Below are 12,928 nucleotides of genomic sequence, written 5' to 3'. Positions count from 1 at the left end.
GCACCAAGTCAATCAGGTATAAGTAACTGTTTAGAGAAAGCCTTCAGGAGATGGGCAATGCTCTCCTTAAACTATTTTTCCCATGGGAATACTATTGGGAAGTACCCTGATGGCGAAGTACTAACTAAGCCTACTAATCAAGAGATGAACCGCGTGTAGCCACCAGCTGCTGCACTGGAGAACAATGGAGCCATTTGCGTCTAGAGATAACAGTTTTGAAAATCCTACAGCACAGTTCTATCCTGTCCTACAGGGTCAGTACTAGTTGGAATCTTCTCAGTGGCAGTAAGTGTAATATTACTGGACTGACAACTTCTGGACAGAACAGATTCCATCATAACTTCAACTTCAAGCACAATTTCCAGAGTGAAATAAATGGTAATTATAATATTTAACACTTAAATAGGGCTTACTATTTTCTAGACAGCTGTTTGAGGGCTTTCGTATTATTTTATTTCTCACTACAACTTCAGGAGTCAGATACTATTATTTTACTCATTTGTAGAGGTCCTGGACACAGAGAAAGGTTAAGTAATTTATTGTTGAATGGAAGTGCTGGCAGTGGAGATATTGCAATCAAGAATCCATCATCCTAGTGGATGGTATAAGATATGAAAATAATAATTTATCATTTATCAGGGGTCTTTGAGGGCGGGGGGAAGAGGAGCTGATACCAAGGGCTCAAATAGAATGTAAATGTTTATAAAATAGTAATGGCAACATTTGTGAAAATATGCTTGATACAATTGATGTATGGATTGTTGATAGAGCTCTAAGAGCCCCCAATAAAACGATTTATTAATAATTTTTAAAATCCATAATCTTAATCGGTGTGCTAGATCCTGCCTCGGAGAATGACTATGCCAGTTCAGTAACAGAGACCAGGGTGGAATTCAGCAGAAGGCTTTTTGAGAGCCCCATCCTTTGTTTCCTTTAGTTCAACCAGGGCGTACAGCGCCCATCAAAAACAGGCCGCCGTCGCGGTCTGACAGCAGTTCCGGTCTTGGTGGCGTCCGGGGTACACGGCGAAGGCGCACACTGGCCATCTGCCCACCCTGCTAACTGTCCTCAGCAGGGGGATGACAAACCGGGGACCGAGACTACCAGCAGCAGCAGAGGGTCCTGGGGTCGGGATGTGGAAAGGGGCGGGGAGGGAGGAGCGCGGGGCCGGGCGCAGTGGAGGAGGTGTTGGGTCGGCGCGAAGGGGCCAGGGGCCAGGTGGACTCACAGATCCAGGAGCTGACTGACGCGCCGCGGGCGAGGCATCGCGGCGGCCTTGGCAGCCCCTTCCGCCGTTTCGGAGCGCCGGAACTCAGCCAGGGGTCATCTGCGAACTCTCCCCACGCGCGCGACACGAAGACGCTCCGCGTCCTATGTATTCGTCTGGAGACCGGGGCGTGGCCGCGCTCGGGACCCGTGAGGGAAAGAGGAGGATCCTGACCCCACCCCCCAGTCCCTTCCCCTCGAGAGGCGGAGCCTTTTAAGAGTGAACGGGTGGGGAAAATGCACACGATCCCTAAACGCTGGTGGTGTCTGCCGGGAGTGGTAGTTCTGTATTTACCTCGCGGGCAGAGGCCCTAAACTCAGCTCTGGCGGTTTCTCTGGGATTCCAGATCATCTCAGAATCCTGAGCTGCGAATTCGTTGCGCTGTGTCGTGGAGCGTGCCAGGAAGTCGCTGATATTGCTGAAAAAATGAGTTCGAAGCTGGGTCATGAAATTGGTGATGGACACCAGACGCTCCCTTGGGTATCCACTTCGTTAACATCCAACAGTGCGAGAACGTTATGGTGGGAAGATCTCAAACCAGAGCTAGTTCTGACGGGGGAACCTTTCCCGGGTGGAATGATCTCTTCTTGTTTCGCTGCAGAGCAGTTGCTTTGTTTTGGTGCTGTGGAGAAGCAAAGGAACACAAATGCTATTATGAGTGGGTAGAGTTTACTGAAGAACAACTGCTTGCACACAGTCTCCGCTCCAAAAAGACAAGCTCACCTCACCAAATTATTATTTTATGCCAATTTATAGATACAGAACAAACAGAAGATTCCCAGGAGCAGTTACATTGATTGGCTAACGTTTACTCAGTTGGCAAATACTGGGCAATCTTCAGTTGATGTACACACTCGGGCAGCTCACAGTAGTCTATAGGTTAGTTTAAAGGCTGTCATTGTGTTAAGTGTTTTCCAGCTTAGTTATTCTTTAAAATGTAACTAGACTAAGAGTCTGGCCACCAGAAGCTGTAGCCAATCACAGAGGTATGGTTAGAATCAGCATGTTCTATTAACAGATCTGAAAGGACAGTGGGATAAAATCTACAAGACTTCCATTTCCTGTAGTCGGGGTTTTTGTACTTTTTTGGGTATCAGTACATTTCTCTGGTCCCATTCCTATCTTTAGGAAACGAGGACTGCCCCATCCAGGAGTACAATTTACATCATGGGACATGACAGCCTCTGTCCTCCTTGGACAACGGCACTTCCTTAGAGTCTGAGTTTATGTCCTTTTGGTTATTCTCATGACTGATTTTCTTACCCTAGTTTTGAGTTAACCCTACAGTAACAGTACTTGGGGACCCAGGCCAAGTGCTATAGAACACTGGGGCATGCAATTAAAAAATACTGATTCTTCTATGGTCTGCTATATTAAATGTTCAACTTTCATATGCGTATCATGCAGGGGAGAACACCATGGCTTGGGGCAGGCACACCTTAGTCCTCAAAGAAACATCTTGCTTTTTAATACTCTGAAGCAATCTTGTGCAGCAGATACACCTAATACAGCATGTCTCTTGATCTCTTGGCTGCTGCTTCTATGAGCATTGATTGTGGATCCAAATAAGACACAATCCTTGAGAACTTCAACCTTTTCTCCATTTATCATGATGTTACCTATCAGTATAGTGAGGATTTTGGTCTTTACATTGAGTTGTAATCCACACTGAAGGCAACATGCTTTGATCTTCATCAGCAAGTGCTTCAATTTCTCCTCACTTTTAACAAGCAAGGTGGTGTCATTTTCTCTCTTCCTTGTCCCTTTCATAACCTGCTTTCTTCATGAATGATGGTCTTGATGTCTTCTCACAACTCCTCAGTTCTTCTATCATTAGTGTTTAATGCATCAAATCTGTTCTTGAAATTCAGGTGGGATAGACTTAAGGTTGTATTTTGGCTTTCCTGGATTTGTTTGAATTTTCTTCAGCTTTATTCAGAACTTACATATTAGCAAATGATGTTTTATTTCACAGTTGACTTTCAACCTGGTTTCAGCTGCTGATATTGAGCTTCTCCATCGTCTTTTATCACATATGTAGTCAGTTTGATTTCTTTCTATTCCACTCAGGGAAGTCCATGTGTATAGTCACCTTTAGTGTTGCTGAAAAAAGATATTTGCTATGATCAAATCACTGGTCTTGTAAAATTCTATCATGAGATCTCCAGTTTCATTTATATCAACAAATTCATATTTTCCAACTACTGTTCCTTTTTCTTTGTTTCCAACTTTTGCATTTCAATTGCCAGTCACTATCACTGCATCTTGATAGCATAGTTGATCTATTTCAGACCGAAAATTCTTCAATTTCTTCATCACTAATGTTTGTGGTTTGTGCATAAAGTTGAATAATTGTATTGATTGGATTTCCTTGAAGGCATAGAGATAATCCTGTCATAAACAGCATTATATATCATGATGGATTTAGCAATATCTTTATTGACATGAATGTCAAGCCATTCCTCTTGATTGTGTTATTCCTAGTATAGTAATCATATGATTTTCTGATTCAAAATAGCCAATAACAGTCCATGTCAGCTCACTAATGCCTAAGATATCAATCTTCATGTGTTCCATTTCATTTTTGACCATTTCCAATACTCATTTTTAAAAAGTCATTTTATTGGGGACTTGTATAACTCTTATGACAATCTATCCATCCATCCATTGGGTCAAGCACATTGTACATTTGTTGCCATCATCATTCTCAAAACATTTGCTTTCTACTTGAGCCTTTGGTATCAGCGCCTCATGAGGAGCTGATTCCAATACTCTTAAAATCATGCTAAGTTTCAATCATCAGAAGATTTTTGCAGCTGTTTTTCTTTACCTTGAGACATGCTCCATCAGCAATTGAAGACCCCACAAGTGGGGTCCTCTGCTCCCATAAACCTTACCCACCTAGGAATGTGGACCTCATGTCACTATGGTCTGCTCTCCTCGGAATGAGGGGCCCATCTGCCAGCAATACCTCCAAACAATATTCTGTTTCCTTTGTTTAAGCTTTCAGTATTTGAAAATGTTTTAAAACTATGCATCATGCTTTCAGCAGCTCCTTCCCCTGAAGTGGGGAGCTAAGTCCTTCTTCAGGTCTGTTCTTAGTCTGGAAGCTCTGCTGAAACCTGTTTACTTTGGGTGACCCTGCTGGCATTTGAAACACCAGTTGCGTAGCTTCCAGCATCACATCAACACACAAGCCACCACAGTATGACAAACAGACAGAAGCATATTGGAAGATTATCATAGAGTGTGTCAATCTCTTTTAAATCAAGTTTCTTTTGAGACATAAAAGAAATTAAACAAGCACACAAAGAGAACTAGAGAAGGAGGAGGAGAGATGCCAGGGTACATGAGGGTCTTCCAGAACCGAGATAGGGACTTTCTAGAGATTGCTGAAAGAAAGCCTTCTACTAGCATGCACTTCTAAATTCTGACTTACTGCCCCCTGAAACCAAATTTCTGTTTGTTAAGGTCCACCCATTTGTGGTATTTCTGTTATAGTAACACTATATAACTAAGCCAAATACCTTTTATAATCTCAGGATAAAGGAAGGAATATACAGCTGATTTATAAAAAATCATATATTAATTTTAAGTACATATAGAAGAACAGTCATACAGAATCTACTCATAAATCTTAGAAATGCAGATCTTGGGAAGAGGACACAATTTATGCTAAATAGCTGCCATTTGTTAATTTAAAGTGTGGTCAAAGGGAAAAAATTTTAAATTATTTATTTATGTAAAGATCGTTTTATTGGGGACTCTTGCAACTCCTGTCACAATCCATATATTGATTGCATCAGGCATGTTTGTACATATGTTGCCTTTATTCTTTTCTAGACATTTACATTTTATTGAGCCCTTGGTATCAGCTCCTCTTTTTTTTCCCCTCCCTCCACCCCCAAGGGGAAAATTTAAGACAGGAGGAAACATTTTTTTAAAGGTTGAACATGATAATATATTTATTTTTCATTCACACAATTCTTTTAAAAATCTTTAAAAAAATCATTTATTGGGGCTCATACAACTCTTATCACAATCCATACATACATCAATTGTGTAAAGCACACTTATACATTCGTTGCCCTCATCCTCAAAGTTCACCTTCCACTTGGGTTCCTGGAATCAGCTCCTCATTTTCCTTTTTTCCCCTCCCCCTTCCTCCCTGCACCCGCCCCCATCACGAACCCTTAATAATTTATAAATTATTATTTTATCTTATCTTACACTGCCCAGCATCTCCCTTCATCCACTTTTCTGTTGCCCATCCCCCAGAGAGGAGGTTATATGTAGATCCCCGTGATCGGTTTCCCCTTTCTATTCCCCCTTCCCTCCTGGTATTGCCACTCTTACCGTTGGTCCTGAGGGGTTCATCTGTCGTAGATTCCCTGTGTTTCCAGATCCCATCTGTACCTCTGTGCATCCTCTGGTCTAACCATGTTTGCAAGGTAGAATTGGGATCATAATAGTTGGGGGAGGAAGCGTTTAAGACCTAGAGGAAGGTTGTGAGTTAGGAGGAAACATTCTTGCAAGGTTAATGCAATTGGTTTGCAGGAGTTTATTTAATCATAAGCCATGCAAGAATCTAGGATCATTATCTTTAAGAAGATTTATAGCCTTGAAAGCACTATGAAGTAATTCTTCTTGGTCCTATAGAGTCACTGAAAGCATTGCTATGAGTTGGATTAAAGTTGAGAAACACACAACTACAGAAATAGAAAGGATGCCAAAACAAACAAACACATTAATGCAAATGATGGGGGTCAGCCAGGGAACCCAAAGCCCATATGTAGACAACTGGACATTCCCTCACAGAAGGGTCCCAGGAGGAAATGTGTCAGCCAGGATGCAGCATAGCACCGATGGAACACACAACACCACTCTAGTTCTTTAATGCTTGCTTCCCCCCACTATCATGACCACAGTTCTACCTTACAAATCCAGCTAGACTGGAACATGTACAATGGTACAAATAAGAGCTCTTGACACACGGAATCTAGGACAGGTAAACTCCTCAGGAATAGTAATGGGAGTAGCAATACCATGAGGGTGAGTGGATGGGGTGGGGAGAAGGGATAGAAATGGGACATCATCTACAATAATCAACATATAACCCACCCCCCAGGGAGATGAACAATAGAAACAGTGTAGGGAGAGAGTGGATGATGTAAGATATGGAAATAATAATTTATAATTATCAGGGGTCCATGAGGGTGCTAGGGTGGAGGAGGGAGGTGAAAAAAGAGGAGCTAATACCAAGGGCTAAAGCAGAAAGAAAATGTTCTGAAAATGATGATGGCAACATATGTAAAATTGAGTTTGACATAATGGATGTATGGGTTATAGAGCTGTAAGAGCCCCAAATAAAATAATTTATAAATTAAGTAAAAAGAAAAAAAGAAATGGAAAGAGTGAGGGAAAATGAGTCAAGGCTAATTTCTAGATAGTGAGTTTGGAGAAATGATGATGTCTTAGTTACCTGGTGCTGCTGTAACAAAAATATCACAAGTGGATGGCTATTCTCTCAGAGTGTAGGTGGTTGTTGTAAGGTGCTGTGGCATCCATTTTGACTCATCGTGACCCTTTGTACGACAGAAGGAAACACCTCACAGTTCTGCACCATCTTCACTATTGTTCTTTTATTTGATCCCTTTGTTGCAACCACTGTGTCAGTCCATCTTACTGAGGCCTTCTTTTTCACTTCGCCTCTGCTCTACCAAGCATGACATCTTTCTCCAGGGATTGATCTTCTCTTCTGACATGTCCAGTGCACTTGAGACTAAGTCTCACCATACTTTCTCCTAAGAAGCAGTCTAGCTGTATCTTCCAAGATAGGTTTGTTTGCTCCTTTGGAAGTCAATCGTACTTTCAATATTCTTTGACAGCACTGTGATTCAAACGCATCAAGTCTTCTTTGGTCTTCCTTATTATTGTCCAACTGTCACATTCAAAATGCAAAAGCTTGAACTGGGTGTACTTTAGCCTTGAAAGTGACATCCAGGCTCTTTAACACAGAGGTCTGGTCCAACAGATTTACCCAATGCAGTGCATTGTTTGATTTTTTTAACTGTGAGCATTGATAGTGGATCCAAGCAAAATGAAATCCTTAACAACTTCAAACTTTTTTTCTATTTATCATGATATTACTGCTATTGGTCCAGTTGTAAGGATTTTGATTTTCTTTACATTGAGTTGAAATTTGTACTAAAGACTGCAATCCTTGATCTTCATCAACACGTGCTTCAAGTCCTCCTCACTTTCAGAAAGCAATCCCAATGCCTCATTCTTTTTCAAATAATGTAGCTTCTCTGATTATTTGCTCAGCATAGAGCCTGAAAAGTATGGTGAAAGGATATAACAATGGCACACACCCTTTTAAATTTTAAACCATGTAATATTCTTTTGTTCTGTTTGCATAACTGCTTTAATAAAAAACGATGTTTTATTGCCATTTCATCCACACTTCATACAATTTAATAGTTCAATCATATCAAAAGGAGTTGTGCAATCATTACCACAATCAATTTTAGAACATTTTCCCCAGTAGTTATTGTTATTAGTGTAATTTTAAAATATTGTGGCAAAAACTCTTTGTGTTGTGCAGCCACTTATTGATATCCTTTTTCAAATTACTCTATCACCATTGACATAAAGTCAATGTCCCTTAAGCAAAAAACTCTTCCTCCTTCACCCACGATAACCATTGGTCAACTTTGGCTTCTTTTTTTTAGTAGTTTTCTTTATATAAAACTCACATATCATAAATTTCCATAGTTATGTCACTTTTAAAAAGTTGTATATAGATCGTCACAATAAATTCTTGTGTTCCCTCCCTCCTCTCATGTGAGGACGATGGCTGTGGAGTTAGAATGTATAAAGGAGGAACAGCATAGAAAGCGCAGAAGGCTGCTCAGCCTTCTTGAGTGGGCCTGAGAAGCGGCACACTGTCTTTCTGTACAATGGCTCTCGCCCAGCCGTGAGACACCATGGTCACAAGACAAGTCAGCTCTGTGAGCTTCCGCATTCCTCTGCTTGCTCTAGCCTGCCTCTTCCTCATGACAGGAAGTAAGCGTGGTAACAATTGATTGGCTGATGCTCCCTATATAAACTGGGTAAAAACAATAATAAAATAGGTCTGTGCCATCAGAGCCTGGTCTCGAGTCTGTGTGCATGTGTTGGTGACTCTGTCTCCCTCATTCCCCCGGGTGCAGGACCTGTTCCCACACTCATTGTTTTCTCCCCAACCCTCTTCACTCTTCCTGCCTCCTATTCCCAATAGTTCATTGCATCAGTTATTGTCTCTGCATTCACTCCTCTGTGCTCCATAAACTAGGAAGCTACCAGATAGAATAATAATTTTTTAAAAACAGAAGAAAAATAGAAATAAAAGTGAAGAGTAAGAAAGAAAAGACCACCAGCAATATTTTAAAAGTCAGAGAAGAAATTTCATGTAATAAGTGAAAAGGCCTAGAACAAATCCATGTTGTGTCAAGAGAGAAGTCAGCTGGTCAAGTTATCCTTTTATATCACAGTTAGATCCACTGTAATCAAGTTTATACTCTCTGTCTTATAGGAAAGCTGTTCACATCTCTTGGCTGTGGTCAGAGGGGATTTACCAGAGACTTAATCTGACTACGTACTCTACTGATGGATTTTGGGCTCCCACTGTCCTCTGTAACCTTCTACAGATTAGGTGTTCACAATTTTAGCTCTGATATGTTTCCCTTCATTATATTTGGGTTTTGTTACAGTCACCTTTGGATCACACAGGCTGGTGTGCTTCTTCTCTGTGCACTTAGTTGACACCTCATTTAGATGGCTGCTTGTTTGAATATAAGCCTGTAAAACCCCAGACAATATTCCAATCGATAGCTGGGCACCTTCTGATTTCTTCACCATACCTTGCTGTAGCACCCTTTGTGTGAACCGGGTCCGGACCAGGCAGCCCCCGCCTCCTCTCTGGCTCCACAGGAAGATGAAACCTCAAATCCCTCCTCTCAGAAGGATGGATGACCCATGGAACTATGCAACTCCTGCCCCAACTCTCCAAAGAGCTTATCTTTCCAGGCGGGTTTGTGTAGTCCCTTCCCCAGCTCCGCAGGAAGCAATTTATCTTCCCAAGCCAGTTTGTAAGCCCCTTTCCCATCACTCCACAGAGCAGGTTTGTGAACAACAAGATGACTTCTCATGGGTCTCATCGTGACTCAAGGCCCTGCAACTGCAAGCAATAAAAAATCTCCCTCCCTTCTGTCAACGTATACTTCCTTAGCTCGAGCCCTATATATCTCCCACCGCCTCACCGAACAGCTGCAATTTCCCTGACCTAACTCGTTGGGTCTCAGAACTTCCCAGGAGCTCAAGATGCTCCTGTCCCTTTCTCTACTCTCCTTCCCCTCCCGGGAGCTCTTTCTCTGCCCTAATAAAGCCGCTCTTAACCTCACGTTCTTTGTCTCGATCCTACCTCCGTTCCGTGTCTCAGTGTTCACCTCTCACCCTTATCTTTCGTGATTGCTTCAGGAAGGTGAGTATAGAGCAAGGCCATGTGCACAATTGCTTCTTGACTCTAGTACAAATTCCACATGAGCACAATAAAGTGTTCTGGAATTCCCGCCCTTCTCAAGGCTGTCTATAGTTGGTTATTATCTACCCAGTAGAATGTCTTTGCACAGTCAGTAAAACACACATTAGCATCTTTCTGGTGTTTTCTGCTTTCACCAAGATCCATCTGACATCAACGATATCTCTTGTTCCAGGTGCTCCTCTGATTCTGGCCTGAACTTAATGGCAGTACTCCATCAGTGTGGTACTGTAATCATTTTGGGGTCATCCTCAGCAAAATTTGACTTCAAGATACTGATGATACTGTTTTATAACTTGAGCATTCTACTAGGTCATAGTTCTTTGGAATAGGAACAAATATGGATCTCTTCCAGTTAGGTGGCTAAATAGCTGTCTTCCAAATTTCCTGGCATAGATGAGTTAGTGCTTCATCAGCTTAGTGGACTATTTCACCAGGCATTCCATCAATTCCTGGAGCATTGTTTTTGGCCAATGCTTTTTTTCAGTTCAGTTTGAACACCTTGTTGTGAGGTGCTGTAGAATTGGTTCTGACTCATAGACACTCTATGTGCAACAGAAGGAAAAACGGCCAGGTGCTGCACCATCCCCATTGTTCTTATGTTTGATCCCATTGTTGCCGTCACTGTGCCAATCCAGCTTGCTGAGGATCTTCCTCTTTCTCACTGCCCCTCTACTCTACCTTGCATTTTGTCCTTTTCTAGGGACTGGTCTCTCTTTATTACATGTCCTTCCAATGTAGGCCATCCTTGCTTCTAAGGTGCTTTCTGACTGTACTTCTAAGAGAGATTCATTTGTTCTTCTGGCATTCCGTGGTACTTTCAATATTTTTCATCAGCTCCATCACTCAAATTCTTCTTCAGTCTTCCTTATTCAATGTCCAACTTCCACATGCATCTGAGGCAATTAAAAATACGATGGCTGTTGGCAGGCACACCTTATTCCTTAAAGTAATAGCTTTGCTTTTCAACACTTTCGAGAGATCTTGTGCAGCAGATTGAGTTGTAATCCATCTTGAAGGCTGCAACCCTTGATCTTCATCAGCAAGTGCGTCAAGTCCTCACTTTCAGCAACCAAGGTTGTGTTATCTGCATATCACAGGTTGTTAATAAGCCTTCCTCCAATCTTGGTACTGCCTTCTTCAGAGTCCAACTGATTATTTGCACAGCATGTGGATTGAATAGTATAATGGAAGAATATAACCCCGATGCATACCTTTATTGGTGTGCTCGTAGTCACAGGTCACAGTGCCAGCTCCCAGGGAAGGCTTTCTCTTTGTGTTGGCTCCAAGGAAAGGCCCTTACGTCCTGCATTCCATGGACATCTCTATGTGTCTTGGCATCAGCCTTCCCCCTGGATCTAGGAGTTTCACAGTGCAGCGGACCGAGATCAGAGGATGCACTTCACTCTCCTCTTTACACTTAGTGGTAATAGGTCCCTCTGCTCTTTACTTTCACCTAGTGCCTTTTATAAGATAATTTTATCACTAAATATGTATATGTTTATAGATATTTATTATATTATAATACATTATATATTATTATTAAAGAGCTCTGATGGGATAGTGAGTTACAAATTAGGCTGCTAACCACAAAGCTATTGGTTCAAACCCACCGGCTTACTTGTTGGGAGAAAGATGATGCTCTTTGCTCCCATAAAGATTGATAGCCTTGGAAACAGAGCGAGGTACTTATTCTCTGTCTTATAGAATTGCAATGAGTAGGAATCAACTTGGTGGCCCTGAGTTTGAGTTTACATATATTCCATTGACACACTAGGACTTCATGGCATGATTTAAGATAGCAATAAGGCAGTAATTCTGGTGATAATTTTTATATACCCTACATAGAGCAATAAAACAAGGTTTATGTTTTGTTTTGTTTCTAATATGATACCTAGGGTAGGAAATGGGGAGGGTTCTAAGATAGAGGAAACACTGTGAAATAAGACTACAAGCAAAGAGGGGAGAATGGGAAAGTGATGCCTTGTCCTCAGCCTAGTGTTTCCACATAATATTTTCTATTACTAAAAGCCTTGCATTCCAAGATAAAGGGTGAATAGCAGGAACCTTCTAAGAAGCCTTAACAGGAAAGCCTGATGGCTTTGCCTCTCGAGATAGCCATGAAAACAAGATTATCCTATTTTTCTAACCCAAAGATAAGAAACAGCGTGTCCTTATCGTGCCAGCTGCTGTATAATAATCTAATAATATGGGATATAAATTTCTCTTTTGTTTGTCAATCATGACTTCTGAAAGACTGGTTTCCTTCCATTGCTAATTGAAATGTTTCTCTGTGCTCATATTTGTCTCCTAGTTTTTCTTTGCCAAGCAGCTCCTAAATCAGTTGGAACTGATGTTCTTGGGACGTCCTGAGTTTGGATACATCCAGGGTAGCTTTGAGAGTGGGTGACGTGTGCAGTTGCTTAGTGCCCTTTTCTGGTTAAATGCTCTATCATCCCCGTCTGACATTCTCAGTAGTTTTTGACAAAGGAACTCTAAAAGTTAGGTTGCTTGTCCTAGATAAACCATAAGCCTCTCAGCTGGGCATCCAAATCTGATCTCAGTTGCTCCACACTTCAATGTGCAGTCAATCATGATGAACAAACAAGCCCCCTTTTTGTTTTCTAACAGATTAGACCAGAAAGAACATGGTCCTTTAGAATCTGATAGGCCCTTTTTTACTTAGATGAGTTTTCACCGTTATCTAAAAAATAAAATGATGCCTCAGGCTTACTGGAGGAGTCCATGAGAAAATACACCTTGTGTAGAAGTAGTTACTGTACTTGGTGACTAAAAGCTCCATAAACAACTATTCTGAGTTGTTCCATTTGCTTTCTTTGACATAGTACCCTTATGTGGTTCACCTCTCAATATGGGTCTAAATGGAAGTTCCCATTCATTTAAGAATATTTCTTGTGAGTGAGAGTTGGTTACTTAGGAGTTTACTTCCTCATGTCTGATTCACTTGTCCCACATGGAATAGACAGCATCATCCACCACTAAATGGTTTGCGCTAGACCACTGTGGTAGTTACATAATCTGGTATCAATTTGGGACTTGTTAAGATTAAGAGTGAAGGG

General features: G+C 41.5%; 1 protein-coding gene across 1 annotated transcript in view; it reads right to left on the bottom strand.

Moving 5' to 3' along the window:
• The window catches only part of AMN1 (antagonist of mitotic exit network 1 homolog), a 64,820-nt gene extending 63,406 nt beyond the window's left edge, over window positions 1-1,414 (bottom strand). The window contains exon 1 of the mRNA XM_075551908.1: window positions 1,229-1,414. Within this exon, the coding sequence (XP_075408023.1) occupies window positions 1,229-1,266 (38 nt within the window). The 5' untranslated portion in view covers window positions 1,267-1,414. The remainder of the gene's footprint in view (window positions 1-1,228) is intronic.
• Window positions 1,415-12,928: the final 11,514 nt, after the last annotated feature.

This window comes from Tenrec ecaudatus, chromosome 6, assembly GCF_050624435.1.
Source record: "Tenrec ecaudatus isolate mTenEca1 chromosome 6, mTenEca1.hap1, whole genome shotgun sequence".
Taxonomy (NCBI): domain Eukaryota; kingdom Metazoa; phylum Chordata; class Mammalia; order Afrosoricida; family Tenrecidae; genus Tenrec; species Tenrec ecaudatus.
Note: the sequence above shows the minus strand (reverse complement) of the source record. Positions and strands in the feature narration are given on the sequence as shown.